The sequence below is a fragment of the Nelumbo lutea genome, chromosome 4, assembly GCF_056320005.1.
Source record: "Nelumbo lutea isolate HS-2025 chromosome 4, American lotus-T2T, whole genome shotgun sequence".
NCBI classification, from domain to species: Eukaryota; Viridiplantae; Streptophyta; class Magnoliopsida; order Proteales; family Nelumbonaceae; genus Nelumbo; species Nelumbo lutea.
In genome coordinates, this window is record NC_142687.1 from 41515136 (window position 1) to 41533216 (window position 18081).

General features: G+C 36.1%; 1 protein-coding gene across 4 annotated transcripts; it reads right to left on the reverse strand.

Moving 5' to 3' along the window:
• Window positions 1–11156: 11156 nt before the first annotated feature.
• On the reverse strand, window positions 11157–14980 carry LOC148855400 (uncharacterized). 4 transcript variants are annotated; one of them, XM_088986337.1, is made up of 5 exons: window positions 12946–14980; window positions 12678–12811; window positions 12494–12572; window positions 11697–11873; window positions 11157–11550 (listed from the first exon to the last, which is right to left on the reverse strand). In XM_088986337.1, exons 1-5 carry the CDS (start codon window positions 12983–12985, stop codon window positions 11276–11278), a joined length of 705 nt encoding a protein of 234 aa, XP_088842463.1. In that variant the 5' UTR covers window positions 12986–14980; the 3' UTR covers window positions 11157–11275. The 4 variants fall into 4 exon arrangements, with proteins under 4 accessions (XP_088842463.1, XP_088842464.1, XP_088842465.1 ...); XM_088986338.1 differs by having other exon boundaries at window positions 11157–11547; window positions 12946–13432; XM_088986339.1 differs by having other exon boundaries at window positions 12929–13047.
• Window positions 14981–18081: the final 3101 nt, after the last annotated feature.

Consider the following 18081-nt stretch of genomic DNA (forward strand, 5'->3'; position numbering starts at 1 on the left):
AACTACACTATACTTAAGGTAAAGCCTCCACCTCCAAGCTGAAGCACCAGAGATGTCAGCGATGAGGTGACATCATTAATAGTTGGAAGCCAAGTCCAAAAACTGCCCACTAGTTTATCAACAATAATAATGCTACGAATCAACTACATTTAGACTTATAAAAAAAAGGAATTTTTATTGTTTCAATCCACTCTTAGACCCACCTAGGGGATGAATATTGACCATGGATCCATGTTAAATTCATGGGCAGGATACGGTTTATAGGGGGAGGAGCTATTGGGGCTGTAAATTCAGATTTCCCCCCCAAAAAAAACTTAGATTTACTTCTGCATGGGTTAATATGTTTTTAAGTTATTCTAAGGTTTTAATACATTGTGAAAAGATGTTCTATACATTTTGGGCAGGGTTGGGTTGAGAATTAATCAAAATATTGTAAAAGCACGCAGCTCAAGGGCTTAGGTCCGATGCTGTGTAAATTCTACATTTTGGACAGTTGACTTGCACCTATGCTTGATAGATTAAGTGTTTGGTATCATACTCATTTCAGTGAGGTGTTTTCTGGAGGATATTAAAACACCATGCCACACTGGAAATGGCCACTAAACACTTTTTTTTTTTTAGGCACTGTCGCTGCCATGTAGAAATATTGACAACATTTTCATTATCTATAATTTGCTTGGTTCAAAGTGTTTTTTGATACAGTGTATGACACATACTACAACAACATAGATTGATGCTTATCTTATGAATAACACTTGTCTAGCTTCATATCTAATGGTCATTATTTGCTTATTTAGAGATATATATGTCAAATGATTTGCATTGTTCAAAATGGAAATCCATTATTCATATTTTTGAACTTATGATTATATTTTCATTCAAACTATATATTTAAGCATGCGTCCCATTCTTTATCTCATCCTATGTGTCCACCATCAATAAGTTATTTAACCAAACATATGCAAAAACACAATTTTGTGAAGTTAAATATGATGAATTAAAAAAAAATCTATTGAATTATACAACCGGACCAAGGTTGAAATTATCCCACCGTCACTTGCATTAATTTGTAATATGGAAGTAACCTGAATGTAACCCAATATTTGCAAAACAAACAAAAAGTTAAAAAAAAAACGAAGGAGTGTAACTCAGTATTTGTAATATGAAACACACTGTTGGTGTAACATGTCTCTAAAAGATAGTTAATCACTTGACTTGTTCATGGGCCGGGTAGCCCGATGGCCTGGCCCGCACCTCGGTCGGGCTTGGTCATGTAATTAGGCCCGTGGGCCTGATTTCGGGCCCAACATAGTAAGCCCGACTGTGTTTCGAGTTGGGCTCGGGATTTGTCAAAAAAGTTCGGCCCGAGCCCGATCTGGCCCGATTCAGCATTATATATTTTATAAAGTATATAATATGTATTTTATATATTATATAAAATATATAAATAATATAATATTTATTAAAATATATATTAATAATTTAACATATATATATTTTATTACTTTCTTTATAATCTCTCTCTCTCTCTCTCTATTCAGCCGCTAACAGTATGGGCTAAATTTCGGGCTCGGGCCCAGGCCCGGGCTTTGGGCTTTTTATGAGGGCCAGGCTCGGGCCCAAGTTGTAGGCCCGATGGTCGGGCCGGGCTCGGGCTTAGGCGTTAGAAAATTCTGTTAATACAAATTGAAAGCCCGACCCGGCCCGGCCCATGAATAGGCCTATTCATGACAATGCCGGAATCAACTACATGCAATAAGAAATAGTCTATTAGTTTAACACCACCAACTTCACTCACTTCGGAAGTTTAAATATTAATAATATCATTACTAACCACTATGGTTTTCAAAACTGGACCAGATGGTCAGACCAAAAAAATCCGGGAGCCGATTAGGTGACCGGTTACTGGTTCCATTTTACCCCAAAACCCCATTATATGCAGTTTATGTACCAATTATTGTCTGTTTGGGAAGGGTAAACTGCAGTGGCTTCCGGTATTCCAAGGTAGGCCCTACATGGACAGCCTATGGACCTTCTTTGGTTAAAAATGAACCTATTTAATCAGTCATTTGAATTGCTGTCCATTTCATCCTACTTAAATAACTTAGAGCGATTCAAAGCAGCTGAATCAGCTTAGTTGAATTTTCTTCATCTCAGCTCTCCCAAACGGGCCTCTACAATGGCTTCTTGTAGGGCAATCAATGTGGATTTAGGTTGGGTAGAGTCAGTTATCCCACACCACTAGATAAAAAACACGCAGAACTAGGTTTGACCCATTAGTGGTGTTCATGGCTTGAAAACCAAAAAAATAAACTGTACCGAGAAAATTAAACCAAAAAATGTGGTTAAGCAATCCGATAGGTTCGGTGCATTTGAGAAACTAAAGGACCCTTTAAGTTTTTGGTTAACCTAGAAAAAGCTGGTGGATAACCGAACCTGTTTGATATATGTCATATAATATTATCTATATATTATATATAAATATATATGCGTTATGTGTACATATATAATTATCTATCTATCTATCTATATATATATATATATAACCAATCCACTAGGTTCGGTGCATTTGAATAATCAAAGGACCGTTTCAATTTTTGGTTAACCTAGAAAAAGCTGGTGATTAAACGAACGCGTTATGTGTACATATATATAACCAGAAACTGAAGAATCAAACTGGTGGTGTTGGTTCCATTTCTAAAGAGAAAGCCCATTGTTCAGTTAACCAAACCATGAACACCCTTTGATCATATAAGTAATTGACCTAGAATGAATTCCAAAGTTATCAAGGAGCTCTTCAACATTTGCACTAAATTCCACCACTTACATTTTAAAAGGAGCTTTTTTTAGAGATAAACTATTAATTGATTTAATAAATAACTAGTTAAGTATAAGATAAGTAATTCAATAATTAATTTAACTATTTAATTTATTAAATAATAAATTATTAATTATTTTATGAATTTTTATTAATAAATATTTATTAAATAAGAAGTAATTAGTAAATATCTAATTATTTAATAAATAATTATATTGATATTAAAATTTCTATTGTTTTACTATTTTTAATTAGTTTGTTGAATGGTTAAAACAAATATTCTAATCTGTAGGGGTAAAATGGTAAAAGTGTCATTTATCAGATCTCAACATTCATGCATGCAAAACAACATTATTGTAGCCGATCAGATATTAGATGTTAGAAAAAGAAGAAAATCATAAATTTTCAAGGTTTTTATTTTTTTGTATTTTTTTTGCTTTTCAGATATTAGAAGGTAGTATTCTAATTTGTCTTATTGGATTTGACTCATGAAGACCTAACAATAAATCTACTAATTCTCTTGTATTTTGTTTTCAAAATATCTTATGAGTTCAACTATGATGCATTCAGTAATATTGGTTGCATGCTAGGTTCAAATATCAACCAATTAGGTTAAGGGCGTCATATGGTTTGCTTAATTTTTATTGGTTCACGCTTCACAAAGTGTACTTTAACATTTGACAACGTATACTTACCAATCAGGGCTTCAACAACATTAAAAATTCAGCTGTGATATATCAATTATTGGTTCACCCCTTTTGCTACACAATGCAGTGGATGCATAATTGATTTTATTTTATTTATAAAGTTGAGGGATAGTTCTTAACAAAATTTATGGAATTATTCAAGAATTTTACCACAACTTTCAGGTTCTCTCTTGTTTTCTATCAATCCAAACACAGGCTAAAATATATATGGATCCATTCCCTTATAAATGTAATGGAGAGTTAAATTGGTTCAGGTGTGTTGGGCTCATCCCGGCCATTAACAGCTAGCCCTATTTTTATGCCTATCATGGCATATCTTACTAAAGCTACTCTTCCTTGTTTCTCCAAGTTTCCTTTTTGAAAATGGCTTAGTAATCAACTGTTGGATGTACTTAAATCATGTTTGGTGAGAAAATGTGTCTTTTTCATCGATCCATGTCAGCCCCCCATCAATCAGGGCGTTAGACTTCGTATCCTAGAGCAAAAAACATTAAATTCATTTTTCTTGAAACACCCCCCTAGCATGAATTAGATAATCCCTCCCCCCCCCCCAAAGGAAAAAATGGATCCAATATTAGAATTCTGTTTCCATTGTATTAACTATAAGGAGGAACCCAAAAGTGGATACATTATGAAGAGATTTAGTTTTCCATTTGAATGTAGTGAATTTTAAATCCTTGTGAATGGTGAGAGGTAAGGAACTAGTGATTTGAAATCCCTCTCTTGGAAGTATTAAAATCTTTAGGTTGTTCTTGCATTTTCTGGTGTCTATAAATTGTTTTCCTCTCTAGTTATGCAAAATTTGGACAACAAGCTCCCCAGGTCACTAATTAATGTCTCATGACCTCCTTATTAAGGGGATGCTTGGAACCGTGGCCATTTTTCAAAAAAATGGTGCCACGTTGGATCCACATAGGCATTTCAACAAACTCCCATGTATCTCATTGTTTGGTTCAGCCGATTATTAAAAAATTGGACATGCCTAAAAAATCGGGACTCCACTGATGTATGAAACACCAAACAACATAATGTTTCTCATTACCTACTTAGTAGAAGCATTTTTTTATGAAAAACAGGTCTTAGAAATATGAGCATTTTTTCTTGAATATCAGTCCCAAAAAGCACCCACGCTTCCAAACACTATGTAAAAGAGTGTTGGTTATTATCATGCGATTAAAAGAGAAAGATTTTGTATGCCACAAACACCTTATCACAACGGATTCTAGACAAGTAATATTTAAATGTAAAAAGCACCCATCTTTGTCATTATTCTAAAACAATAGAATGAATTGGAAGGTGATCATCACGTGATGTTATCAATATTTTGATGTGGAGGACCATTAAAAAAGGCCGTACCTTTATTATACCATATTGGTTGTTGGTTGTGTTGGAAAATTGGTGCCTTTTTTTGTGTCTACTGCCTTCATACCTTGGAACTTTGTGATGAGGGGTGATTTGGCCCGACCTGATGAACAGAGGACATGTGGACAAAACTTGCCAATTTAGTGATGACTCAGCGCTTCTGACTACTTTGGCAGATCGATCACCTTGGGTGTCCCAGTCACTTCAGATTGCCCCAAGGAGAGGGTATCTCGGATGCCCGTATTTGCCGAGGTGACACGTAGTAGGTTCTAGAAGCTCGCCAGTTGTCTCTGAGCCTTTCGGGATCACGCCGCGCATCCGTAGGTCTTATCCTGATCCTGCCCGATTTGGGTGGACATGATGATGATTATCGACCAGCACGTTATTCACCTTCCAGAGCGGAACGGGCTACTACTGCTTGGTCCGAGGATCTCGGAGAGGTTTCGTGAGGCTCACGACAGCCCAACTATATAAGGGCATTGGCCCCCATATCACAAGATATGCGCGATTACTAGCTCACTAGCTACTTGCATTCAAGCTTTCAGCTCACTATTAGAATACAGTACTAACTTAAGCATCGGAGTGACCTTGCCGGATTAGCCACCCCGAGTTCTCTGATCCACTTTCTTGCAGTTTGAACCAGCTCGCTAAGCGGCCAGCATCCAGGTAACCTTCGGGCTAGGAGCTTCCAAATCGTGCACCATCACTTTGTAATCAAAAGAATTATTAAATTGGATAGGTTTCTACTCAAACCACATACTATTATTACTCAAAAGTAAACTCATTTTCTTAATATATAAAAATAGATACCGATAACCTTTCTAAACTTTAGAAAAAAGGAAATGAATACATATCTCTCCTTTCAAATTAGAATAAGTAAGTATGCACAAACAGGTGAAACCAAACACTAATAGCAGCAGCTAACTCATACAAATTCAAATAGCATAAACCCTAGAGAGAGATCAGAGAGAGAAAGAGCTTAGTAACATGGAGAGAGAGCTCAGATAAGGTCGTGTTATGGTCAATGGACTATCCATATCAACAAAATGTCGTTGTTCCATTAGGTGTGGGACTGATTTATACTTAAGCATTCTCATTTCAGTTAAGATATCTAAAACATACTTCTTCTAGCATATGAAGATCTCAGAGGATGAATTGAAAATATCAAGGCTCAAAAATATCAAAGTAGGTCTAGATCCTTCAAGTGGAAGCAATCAGGCAAATAGGCTTTGAGAGAATTGATTCAGGTTGCATCATCCCCTGTGATGACCAAGTCATCGACATAGGCAAGAACTACAACATATGATCCTTCCATCATGGCTATAAATAAAAAATAGTCAGCCACTGAATGTAAAAAACCATATGCTTAGCAACAAGAAGCATATCATCAACAAAAAAAAAATAAGTGCTTTGATTTGACTCTAGATTTGCTTAAACAAATTGAATGCAACAAAGATTGCCATTGTGGAGTTGGGAGGAGAGCATTCGAGATAGAACCTCTATACACAAAATGTAGAGGTAAGGAAAAAGAGGGCCTCCTTGACAAAGCCCTTAGGTTGGTGAGAATTTAGTCCCTGGACATCCATTTACTAGAATGCTCCTTGGAATAATCGATAGAGTTATGAGTAATGTCATAGAAAGCCAGAGAAAATCCCAATGATGACAAAACTTTTAGAACAAATGGTCATTCTCACTATCATAGGCCTTGGAGAGGTCTAGTTTGATCTAAAATAACCAGTTATACCTCTTTGCTTTTTCATGGTATGCAGCAATTCTTGTGCTGCATATGTGAGCTTTGTTTACTCTGATAATTAAGGAAGGATTTAACTAACATTCCTATAAATCTTGAACCAAAGCAGTATGGATTGTATTCCAACACTATTGGTAAACAAACGCTTGGACTCCATTGGGACCGGGGGCTATGTACGCACCCATACTAAAAAGAGAATCTTTAATTTCATCATTGTTGACACTGCACATAGTCTATCATTTTTACCCATCTCCTAGGTGGGTAAATAGCTTTTCCACCTAGGGGGAAAGTTGCCAAAACTTGAATGAGACAAAAATGCCCATTTAAATAATGGATTTTTATGACTAAAATGATCATTGCCTTATTTACATAAGAAATAAAGAACATGGGTAAATACACTTACCCGGGTAAGTGTTTTCTAGGAAAAACTTACCCAGGTAACTGCATTTACTTGGATAAGTAACTTACCGAAAAGCAAACAGGGCCTAAAAGAAGTAAGGGAGGGATAAGAAGATGAAAACAATATGTGTAGAAGATAGTTGCTATTTCTTGAGGATTTGTAGTTCAATCACCTGTAGAGTTCTTTAGCTAGTGAATAAAGTTTTGTATACATCTTCTTGTTAGAAGCCACAACATGAAAAATCGAGTATTATGGTCCCCTTCCCTCTGCCTGGACAGGCAGGATCTCTGTGTTGGATTTTAATCTCATAAGAGATTAAATCCAATGGGTTTAATTGTTCAATTACATGAGAAATTGCACCTGCACACTTGATTGAAAAATTAGCTTTTCTCTTACAAAACCCAGTTTTGAACTTGTCCCACATTGGAAAATTATAATATTTGTTTTTAGTATTTTAATAGGGGCTGATTTACACTCCTTAGAAATAGTAGAAGAGAGTATGGGGGTTTGATACTACGCAACACGCACGCACGTGTGTGCATGTGTGTGTGCGGTGCAATGAGGCGCTTCACGAATGGCGGCTTTGATTTTGGTGCAATGCTAACCGTTGATCACCGTTGATGAGATCAACGATCACGATTCAGCCGGGTGTGATCAAGAGGCACAATTCAAAGTTAACAGTCGTTAACTGTTAACTATTTTTTAAACAGTCACAATTGTGACTGTTCAAGGTGCCTTCTCTGAACCAGCACCTACATTTTCTTCACACATCTTCATAAACTATTTAAGGAGCATGAATCAGACTTCAAAAACACACATTTTCGAAATCCTCTCTCTCTCTCTCTCTCTCTCTCTCTTAGTCTGGTCTGCTACAGTCTCACATAAGGTTTCTCCAAAGATTCTTCAACTTTGCTAGTTGCAAATTCTCGCCCAAGGCTCTGTTGTATCATGGGAATAGATTTTTTATAACCCAACAACAAACTCAGTGAAACTGAATAGGGGCAAATAATGTTCTAAAGACAGTGTCTTCAAACGCGTTTCAGAGCTTCTTTTCCAAAGTTACAGTGACCCAATTTTCCAACAATATAGCCAATAACCCTCTTCATGGTCCAAGAGAATGTCAAATTAGGTGCGGATCTGCGGAGCTTGGAGAAGACTTAGCACTAGAAACTGATTGGCCTTGTAAATTGGGTAATTGGTTTTCAAGTGCAGAAATTTGAGCTTTAAGACAGGATAGGTTGCCACAATAACAGTGTAAGGAAGCTCCAAGTTGCGAACATTTAGTAGAGAGGTTACCTGACATATTGGACCTGACATTGTATGAAAGAGTGAATATCGGGATCATCAAACCACCAAGATTCGAATTTGAAAAAAAAAATGCAGGACAATTGGTGCATTGTCACTGGAGTAAGTTGGTAGAGATTGGACTGAGGCATGGGAAAAAATAGCACTACTGAGAACCCTGTCCGAACGCATTATTGTTGGATCATGAGAGAGGGTAACCGTGCTGCTCAGTGTTTTACAAAGCATGCGTGCTCTCTCCCTCGTATCGTTACTTCGTTACTTGGTCTTCATGTGTCGTCATCTATTATATACAATGATTTGTAACCCAGGTTGGTGACGTGAAATGAAAGTTTTTCGCATGCGTGCTACTTTTATGACACTGGGACACCCATTCTGCTTTATGGATACAATACACATGTTCAGTGGTGCTAGAGTCTCGTGTCAGGCCCAGCCCGGCCCATACCCCTGGGTTGGGTTAAGCTTGGGATTTGAGGCCAATGGGCCGGCACAGCTTGACACAATATGGGTCATTCTTAGTATGGCTTGCGGTTCTATGGCACGACCCATACCACCAGGATGGCTGGGCCTGGGGTTTGAGGCCAACGGGCTGATTCGGCCCGAGCTGACGTGGCCCGCAGCACAACCTATGGCCCAACAAGTTGAGTGGAAAGTTTTTAAGGAGGGAGGGGGGGGGGGGGGAGGTTTGGATTGGAAGAAAATAAGAAACAGAAAGTTAAAAGTGAACATTTTTAAGGAATTTCACAAATTTTCTTTAACAACTTCCCTCAAGTTTTTGCTTCACTAGCATATCTAAATTCTAGAGTCCATATACAACAATAAGAAAATGTAGAAACACTGAGTTAGTCTTTTTTTCCAAAAAGTTTATTATAGGCGTCTATAGAAGTGGGGTAACCTCTGAATTTCAGAGTTCTTGGTAGCACAGTCAATGGTGCTCGGAAGTTATGTATATATGCAAGGTTTTAAAAACAAGATCGGACATAAAACAGTTCTGGCCATCGGTTCCCGGGTCAAACAGTCTAATTGTCCAGTTTGAATGATGGTCCACTCTGGTTTAAAAAATAAAAAAAGTAATAATTAAAATAAAAATGGCAAAAAAATTTTGTTCAGATCGACGATTCAACCACCTGGGTCAACGGGTCACTGACCAATTCAACGATTTTGGGCCCAGGAATAGCTTCAGGGTGAAACAGATCTGGTTGCCTGACTGGTTCCTGGGTCAACCAGTCTAACCGTCCGATCTGGTTCAGTTTTCAATACCATGTATATATGATTAATATTTTAACTTTTAAAGACCATAATTTTATAGGAGCAAGACTGGATGCCCGGCATGGCCCGGGCCCGGCCCGGATGGCCCTAGATGCCGTTGATACACTGTCAAAACCGACCTGGGCCCGGCCATGATCATCCCTATTCGCTAGTACTAGGATAGTACTAAGACAATAGATGAACATGCAAAATTTCAGTACATGAACTTCCGGATGGCGGGGACCATCATTGATTGATGGTGTTTACTTTTAATGTCCTTAGTTACAGGTAATTAATTTAATTTACCTTTTAATCAGTTTGTAAGACCAGACAAAAATATGGAAGTTCACTGGGTCACTACTCACTAGTTTCCATTTAGATAATTAATTGTTGAACTCATGAAAACTGTCAGAAGACCGGGAACCCGAAAGCTTACTGGATCATGATCTAATGGTTGGACCAGCTCTGACAACACTTATTGAGCCATTTCCTCATGAATTAATCTGAATCTGATGAGTTATGTCCAGAAAACAATAGAAGGGGTGAGCTATCGGGTGATTTGAACCAGAGATAAATCTAACCATAAGTTTTCCTCAGATTTTTATTTTTATTTTATTGTTTTGGTAAGAAGCTTTCTCAGATTAAACATATTAGCCGGCCCATTACCTGGTTGACTTCACGGTAATTATATGAATTGGGACAATTTTTAGAGAGGTTAGGTTAGTTTGAAACTGATCTTTGGATTTTCAATGAACTCTAGCTCTAGTATTGTCAAAGTCATCACCAACTGCCACCAAGACATGGGGTCCAACTTAGAGACTGAAGCTTGATCAACCACTTGACTCTCAAAGCTTGATCAACCAGAAAAGAAAGTAACTGAGATTAAAATAGCATTCCTTCATGTTGTGTTTGGCTAATTGGCTCCTTAGAAAATAAGAGTAACAATGAGAAAATTATCATGGAATTTTAGGACATATCTTAAGGAGTTTCCTACCAAATAGTTTTTTCTTGCTCTTATTTTCTAAATAATCAAATTCAACCTAAAGTTGTATTTGGATAGCAGGAGTGGAGTTGGATTTGAACTCCCACTCCCATTCAATTTCCCTGAATTGAAATGATTCTTCCTCCATCAATTTCAAATTCCCCAGATAAAAACCATATTTTTAATTGCTGAATTTGGTTCAACTCCACCTCTAAATGGACCCAAAACTAATTATGGAATTGAAAATTCCAATTCTGCCACCTATCCCAAAATTCCCCACCCCAATCTATGAATTAAATCATTTAATTCAAATGACCCACCAAAAAAGTAACAGAGAGAGAGAGAAACAAGGTCTCCCTCCTTTGGGCTATTATTGGTTTGATAGAAAATAAGAGGGAAGCAGAAGGAAATTCATATAATTTATTAAGAATTACTTTCTCTCAACTTTCTGTACTACCTCTTATAATTAATTTGTATCAACAAGCCAAACATGGCCTTAACTTATCAGCTACAAGCGTCAGATGTAAATGTACCTTACCTCTCACATTCATAATTGTGGCCAATAATGCATATAACCATCCAAAGCAAAAAGAAAAAGCCCACTTGAAATCTTTATAGATTTATATCGTACAGACACACATATACAAATATTGAATCGATCTGTTCTTAAAAGAAAACAAAAAAAGAAGAAGCAAGCTACAATCAATTAACCTCTAGTCCTAATAATAGTGACAGTGCCTCTTCCTTGTGTGCGGATTCTAGTGAGGGCCACCACTGCTTTCCCTGAAAGACCAAATCCATTTGCAGACGCACAAGGGCGATAGGCCAACTCCCCCACTGGATGCCTTATGGGCCTTGTGGGACGCATGAGCATTCTCTCATTTATGTCTTCCAGGGTCACGTCTCCTTCCTCCCCTCCCGGCTTTACTACATCAAAAGGGTACGTCACCCTCTTCTTCTTCTTCAACATCCCACATTCTGCTTCATGGCATTAAACACGAGAGCCCCATCAGACCCAATTAAGAAAGTAATCGTCTCACTAAAAGCAGAAATTAAAAGAAGATAAAGTGATCAACAGAGGTCACAAATAACTATTAGAATCACTTTTGAAATGAAAGCAATTATACTTGAAGATGAGGGGTCCTTTTCATCCGGGTCCGTGGCCAGAGAGTCCATGTGAAAGGAAGACGAGGCAGAGCGACTTTCATGGTACTCGGGCACTCCTTTCTTCTTCTCCATTGCGCCTGCCAGACCATGGTTGATGGTGCTGCTTTCCCAACACCAATGTTTCAAGCAGTTCTCTTCTGCGATCACCACAAACATTGGCTCAGTTTGGAAACAATACAAAAACAAATATATACTGTGCAAATACAAGGTTTATAAATATGTATACAAGGTTTTGCATTCAGTTTATTTGTATTTGCACTCCTCCAAGAGTGCAAAAACAAATATGTACAGTGCAAAAACACAAGATTTAGCACCGGAGGTATACCGTATACAAAGTCTCTGGAGAGTAATTCGACAGGATAAGCACAATAATTAAAAGAGTTTAAACTGATACCATGGTTATAAAATGAATGGGGGCACTAGTCTACCCTAGAATGCAAAAAAATGTAATAAAAAAATCATAAAGAAAACCAAACATACTGGCATTGATGTAATTCTTATATTAAAACTATGTAAGTTTTGCTTGCATTATCTCACGTATTTATATAGAGCTCCATTGATAGCTTTCCACATAAAAAAAATAAAAATAAAATAAAGAAACAACTAAACGAATGAGAAATTAATTGGGGTAATCTACTTGACTTTCTTTTTTTATTTTTTTTGGGTAAAAATCTACTTGACTGAAGATGGTCCATTAATTGTAGAACCGATATGATGAAGTAATGAACACTGTAATTGAAGAAGAAGAATTATTTACCTGGAATTAAATCATAATTCCCTCTCAAGTAGCAAAAATTCGCCAACGGGTCCCCATAAACATCCATGTCCCAGTATTTCTGTGGCAAAATGCACTGAATGCATGAGTTCGAGTTCTCTCTCTCTCTCTCTCTCTCTCTCTCTCTCTCTCGCAATAGAAGGAAAAGAAGAAGAAATAAAGAAACCTCTGAGTGTTCATTCATTGTCCGGTCATGAGAATATGACAACATTCTTCGCCGTTTACTGCGATTACTCCACTGAATTATGGCGTCTTCAAGGTACCCAGTCGACAAGTCTGATGAGAAAGGAGATTCAATAACTGGAACACAAGTATGAACAAACAGCCATTTTCAGTAATCAGAGAACAGCGTTTCCTTTTATTGGAGAGAAAGATAATGAATAAAACAAAGAGACAAAAGTTAATATGAAGAAATACCCAAGTCAAGGACATGCCTGTATTGAAAACTCCGAGGCCATGATGATCCCTAACCATGGAGGACTGGTGAAAGGAGTAGTGTATGTAGAACCTCTAGATCTCGTCGATGGCCTTCAACTTTGTTCTATTTATATATTGTAAAAAAGAAGAAACACTTTTGTGACAGGTCTACTAATCAAACTATAGAATACGTATCCACGTCGACAGATTTTGATTCTTCATCGTGATGGAGATAGTGTTGCATGGGGGATCCTACTTCGGGTCGGGCTGAACATTTCTACCCAAAACGGTTTTAACCTGGTAATTTGCAGGGACCGAGACCTGACCCGACCCAGTTCCATCCATCCCAAGTCCCCAACTGAATCTGGAACAGATTTTGGAAGAAGAAGTGGGGCAAGAAGGTTGGAGAAAGAAAGGGAAGGGGTGGGGATTTGTTTTCCTAGGGATTCGTGCAATTTTGATACTGTCTAATGTCTAGCACTCACTTTATTGAACGAGGGTGCTACTCTTTGTGAGTGGGACTGGTTTGATGTAAACTGTTTAATACAAAAGGAAAAGATGTGGAAGAAGACAGTTAATGGCGGAAGAAATTCAAATTCCTCCCCAAATTTGTCTCTTTTGTAGTATTTTCTTGGTTGGGCAGGTGAGATGAGATTATGAGAAGCAGCTAGCAAACACTATGGGCTTTTTGTAGAAATGTGGCGTGGACTTTTCTCTCTCTTTCTGAGATATCTTTGTTGGGTGGAGGACCCCATTAGAGGGCAGAGATTGAGACTTGTGTGGAGCTAGGACTACATGGTCCCCTACCCACCTGAAAGGCTTGACTTGACGTGGTTAACACTATATAGCAATATTGCCAATTTGAGGGTGTGTTTGGCTGCAGGAATAGGCCTGCTAGTTAGAATGAGTAAGGAAAAGATATGATGGGATGTTTGACTGTTTATGCATGGCAGTATCTCTAGCATGCAGCTGAAGCCTCTGTGAAACAAGCAGTAATAAAATAATTAGAAAAGGGAATATCTTTAAGGAAACAGTTTTCTCTTAACAGAGGAAAAGAATAGAAAATATATATAAAAGAAAAACAAGCTTCTTACTATGAAACCAGCTAGATATAAGCCTATAACTATTAGAAAACTACTGTAGCTCACTTGAGGTCTGCTAGGTAGAAGAAACCTTCATAGCAAATAAGATTTGAATCTAAAGCCGTGATAGAACTTTTGAAAAATTAAACAAACAAATATGATAATCCTACCAAACTATTTAAATCCAGCCACAAAATGATGAATACAGAAAGGAAGAAAACCGAAATTCGGGAGATAATTTGTAAACCGAACAAAAAGAGAGAGAGAGATCTAGCAGCAAAGAAAATTATAACGGCACATGGAAAAACAAGATTCCAATGGTTGTATTGTAATTATTTACATAGATAATCCTAGGAAAATTTCTATTGGTTTTTCTCTCACCTCAACTGGATAAATCATGTTTCACTTGGTTTGTCTCAAGACCTGCGATGCAAGTTCCATTTGCATTGGTATAAAAGCATGGGAGTGCATTAATTGATTTAAGTGCAAATTCTACCTTCTAATCTGCACTTACATTAGTGAAAATTAATGAAATTAATTGCACTGCAAACAAATTAAAAGTAGTGAAGATTAAGAACAACTCAAATAACAATTCTCACTCTCAGCAATCACTTGTTTATAAGAGATCGAATTTCCTGCAATCAACAAAGCCTTTTACATCTATTTGAATTGTAGTTCGATTCAACACCAGTACTCTTAATTGTAATAAATCACACCAAGATTACCATATATGCAGCTCTGTACTTATATAAGTTGAATGAATGAAATCATTGAACCTTAAACTTGACGTGGTAATCATATAGCAAAAACATTATAGCAAGCGGCAATTACCTTCTCTCCATGTAAATTAAAAACATTTCTTCCCGTTGCTCTTCTCATTGTTCCACATGATCATCAATCATGAAATTCATTGATGGAGTCCATCCCCAAGTAAATTATATCAATTGCTTTTCCTGGTACATCTAAGACCAAATTGGATATCTCCTGAAGTTAGGAGATATATACTTGTTTGGACCTTCTCCTCCGATGACATCCATGTAAGGATCCAATAGTTCAAATTTTTAATTAGTTTTAGCTTCTGAGTTTTAATAAAGATAGGCGAGCCAATCCCAAAGGAGGACTTCATCCACTCTATCTTGGCCAATCTCAATCTTGAATATCAACCATTTCCTTGATGATGTTCATGGGTCATGATATCAGGCCCCGTTTGGTTCACAGGAATAAGGGTCTGGAATCAGAATCGGAATGGGCTATTCCAATTACAACTGTTTGGTTGGGTGGAATCGGAATCCCATTCCCATTCCTGCTGATAGAATGACATTCCCCCATTTGAGGTTAACTTCCATTATGTCTCATATTTAAGGTTTACTTCAATTCTCTTTCATTAAATCATATGTTTAATGTATTTTTGTTTCTCATTATTAAATTTCACTAATTAAATTCATGAATAACAATTTTAATAGCATAAAAACTTTCACGTTGAAAATCAACTTGGAAACATAACCAGTTTTTACGTATGATAAATAAGAAATAGTTTTATTATGATAAAAACGGAATACAAAATTTAAAACTATTTTACTAATGAAACCACTTTCATGTTTGCTAAATGATGGAAATGGAATACAAAAATTATGAAAAGAAAAAATTAATGTCTATTCCATCACCCTACTAAACAAATCAAATGATTCAATGGTTTGGTTAGCTAGGTCACCATGTTGTGGGTCAAGTTAGTGGTTTTTTAAAGACAAGCAATTTGGTTGAAAATGAACCTAAAATCCAAGTCATGTAACAATTCAATTAGTCTACTTGATCTTTAGGCAAGAAATGGTTCAATTAGCACAAAAATTGAAAATATTGATATAAACTATAGAGTAGGAAGATTTAATTTGATACAAGCTTTTAGGTTGAAAGGCAATAAATCACCAATATACATACAACTATTGTTGTTGTTGTTATCATTTGAAATTTCCATGTGCAAAGTGCACATTTACTAGTACCATAAAACATATATTAATAATCATAATTGAACATTTCAGCTCCACATACACTATTAAAAGCCTACTTTCCTATAACATTAACCCTCCTATCCTATAAAACTTTCTCCTATTACCTCTTTTCTATCAAAGGCAACCTCACTACCTCATCTATTATCCAATAACACACCCCTAATTGGTTACATCTAGTATTCCTGCTTATCTCAATACCATTCACTTATTGTCACATGCCCTCTTAAGACAAGTTAGGCTTGTTTTTTCGGTCCTTGGGTTGGGTGGGCCCAAAATTTTGGCCATTTTTATTTTTTGGGTTAGACTTGAACCTAGCCTTTAGGTAGCTTAAGCCCAGCTCAACTATATTCATAAACAGGCATATTTGCATATATGCATGCAAAAACACATACTTTTATGCCAAATTATAGTGATGACTGATTTTACAACATGAGCCCAGTCCCCAACCTAAGTCCAATTCAAGTGCATTAAATTCCAATGTGGTTAGGCTTGGATTGGATAGATTAGTCGTGGATATATATTAGTCTTGGGTTCAAGCCTCAGACCCAATTCTCAGGCTTGGGCCAGGATTGAACTTAAATTAGGCTTAACTTGCTCAACTTTCTATGGATGCAAACAAATTAGATTGGATTTGGATAAGGGTATATCCCAATAATATTAATCCTACATCCGATCTTGATCCTATAATTTGATGGATTTCACAAAGATCAATTGGAATTTGAATCTACTAAGGATGTCGGATATCTATATCTGATTTGACCCGATTTGATTACCCATAGGTCTGTAAGATTTAACAATTCATCTCCACTGCAAAAAATTCTCATAAACTATTTCCCCCACCTAAAACTTCCTCAAACATCTCCTAATCTATATCATGTGCTCAATAAACTATCTAATTCTAACGTCTCTTTCCCTCACCCCATCTCTTTCTATCTATTTTTATCTTTATCTCTCTCCACTTTCCAAATGCACACATTTGATTTTTCATCAATGTATTAAAATATTAATGTTTAAGTTCATTCTTTTAGAACATAGTTTAAATTAAAGCTCGAAAATTGAAATAAAAAATGAGTAAAAAGTATCTAAAATATTAATAAAAGAAAAAATAGATAATACAATAAGATAAATAATAAAAGTAATGTAAAAAATTTTAATAATTAATTAAAAATCTTATTATAATTATAAATAATATTTTAATATTCTCATTATACAATTTATCTCTCTCCATGGAATGTATTTGAATCCACATATCACAATGTGTATTGATGTTGAAATTTGGTGAACACTATAGCAAGAAGAGGGGTCAAGAAAATATAAATTTGTAGTTGCCAATTTGAACAAAACTGATTGATCCAGTTGGTCTACTAAATCAACTATGTAACTTTTGTGAAAATATGTCTTGAAAATAAATATTTGAAACACTTTTAATTAACATGTTTTTGTTAAAATATTAATTTCACTATTAATTAAATTTTAAATAAAATATTTTTTGTTATATTTTCAAAATAATAGTAAAAGTTCACTAATAATTTTCTATAAATTATGTGAAAATTTAACTTCTAATTTTGTAAAAATATTTTATGTGAATTTGTCTTATAGCTCCATTACGACAAATTAAGTTTTGGAATAATTGAGTGGTAGATCAAATGGATTAGGTTGTTTCTCCAGCTATGCCAATTTCCCAACATAAGAAGAAAGCAAAAGAAGAAATGAACTAGGGGCCTAAAAATTGCTATGTACATATTTATATTTGTACTCCTTCCGACCAAAGCCGAAAAGACGAAGTTCATGGGTTGGGTTATTTGAATACCTAAAAGATAAAGTACATATTTGTATTTGTACATTTTTGTCTGACTTGCTAGCTTCAATTACTAGCTTATACTAAGCTGGACCGATATGGTTTGATTTGGTTCAACCAGGTTATGCAATCATGAAAATCAAAAGAGCAAATAAGAGAAATTTTCCCTAAAAATAATTGTTTTAATTAAAAAATATCAAACAAATTAGAAAAATAAGTGAAGATAACAAAAAAAACTTGTGAAAATAAGGGAAATTTTCTGACAAA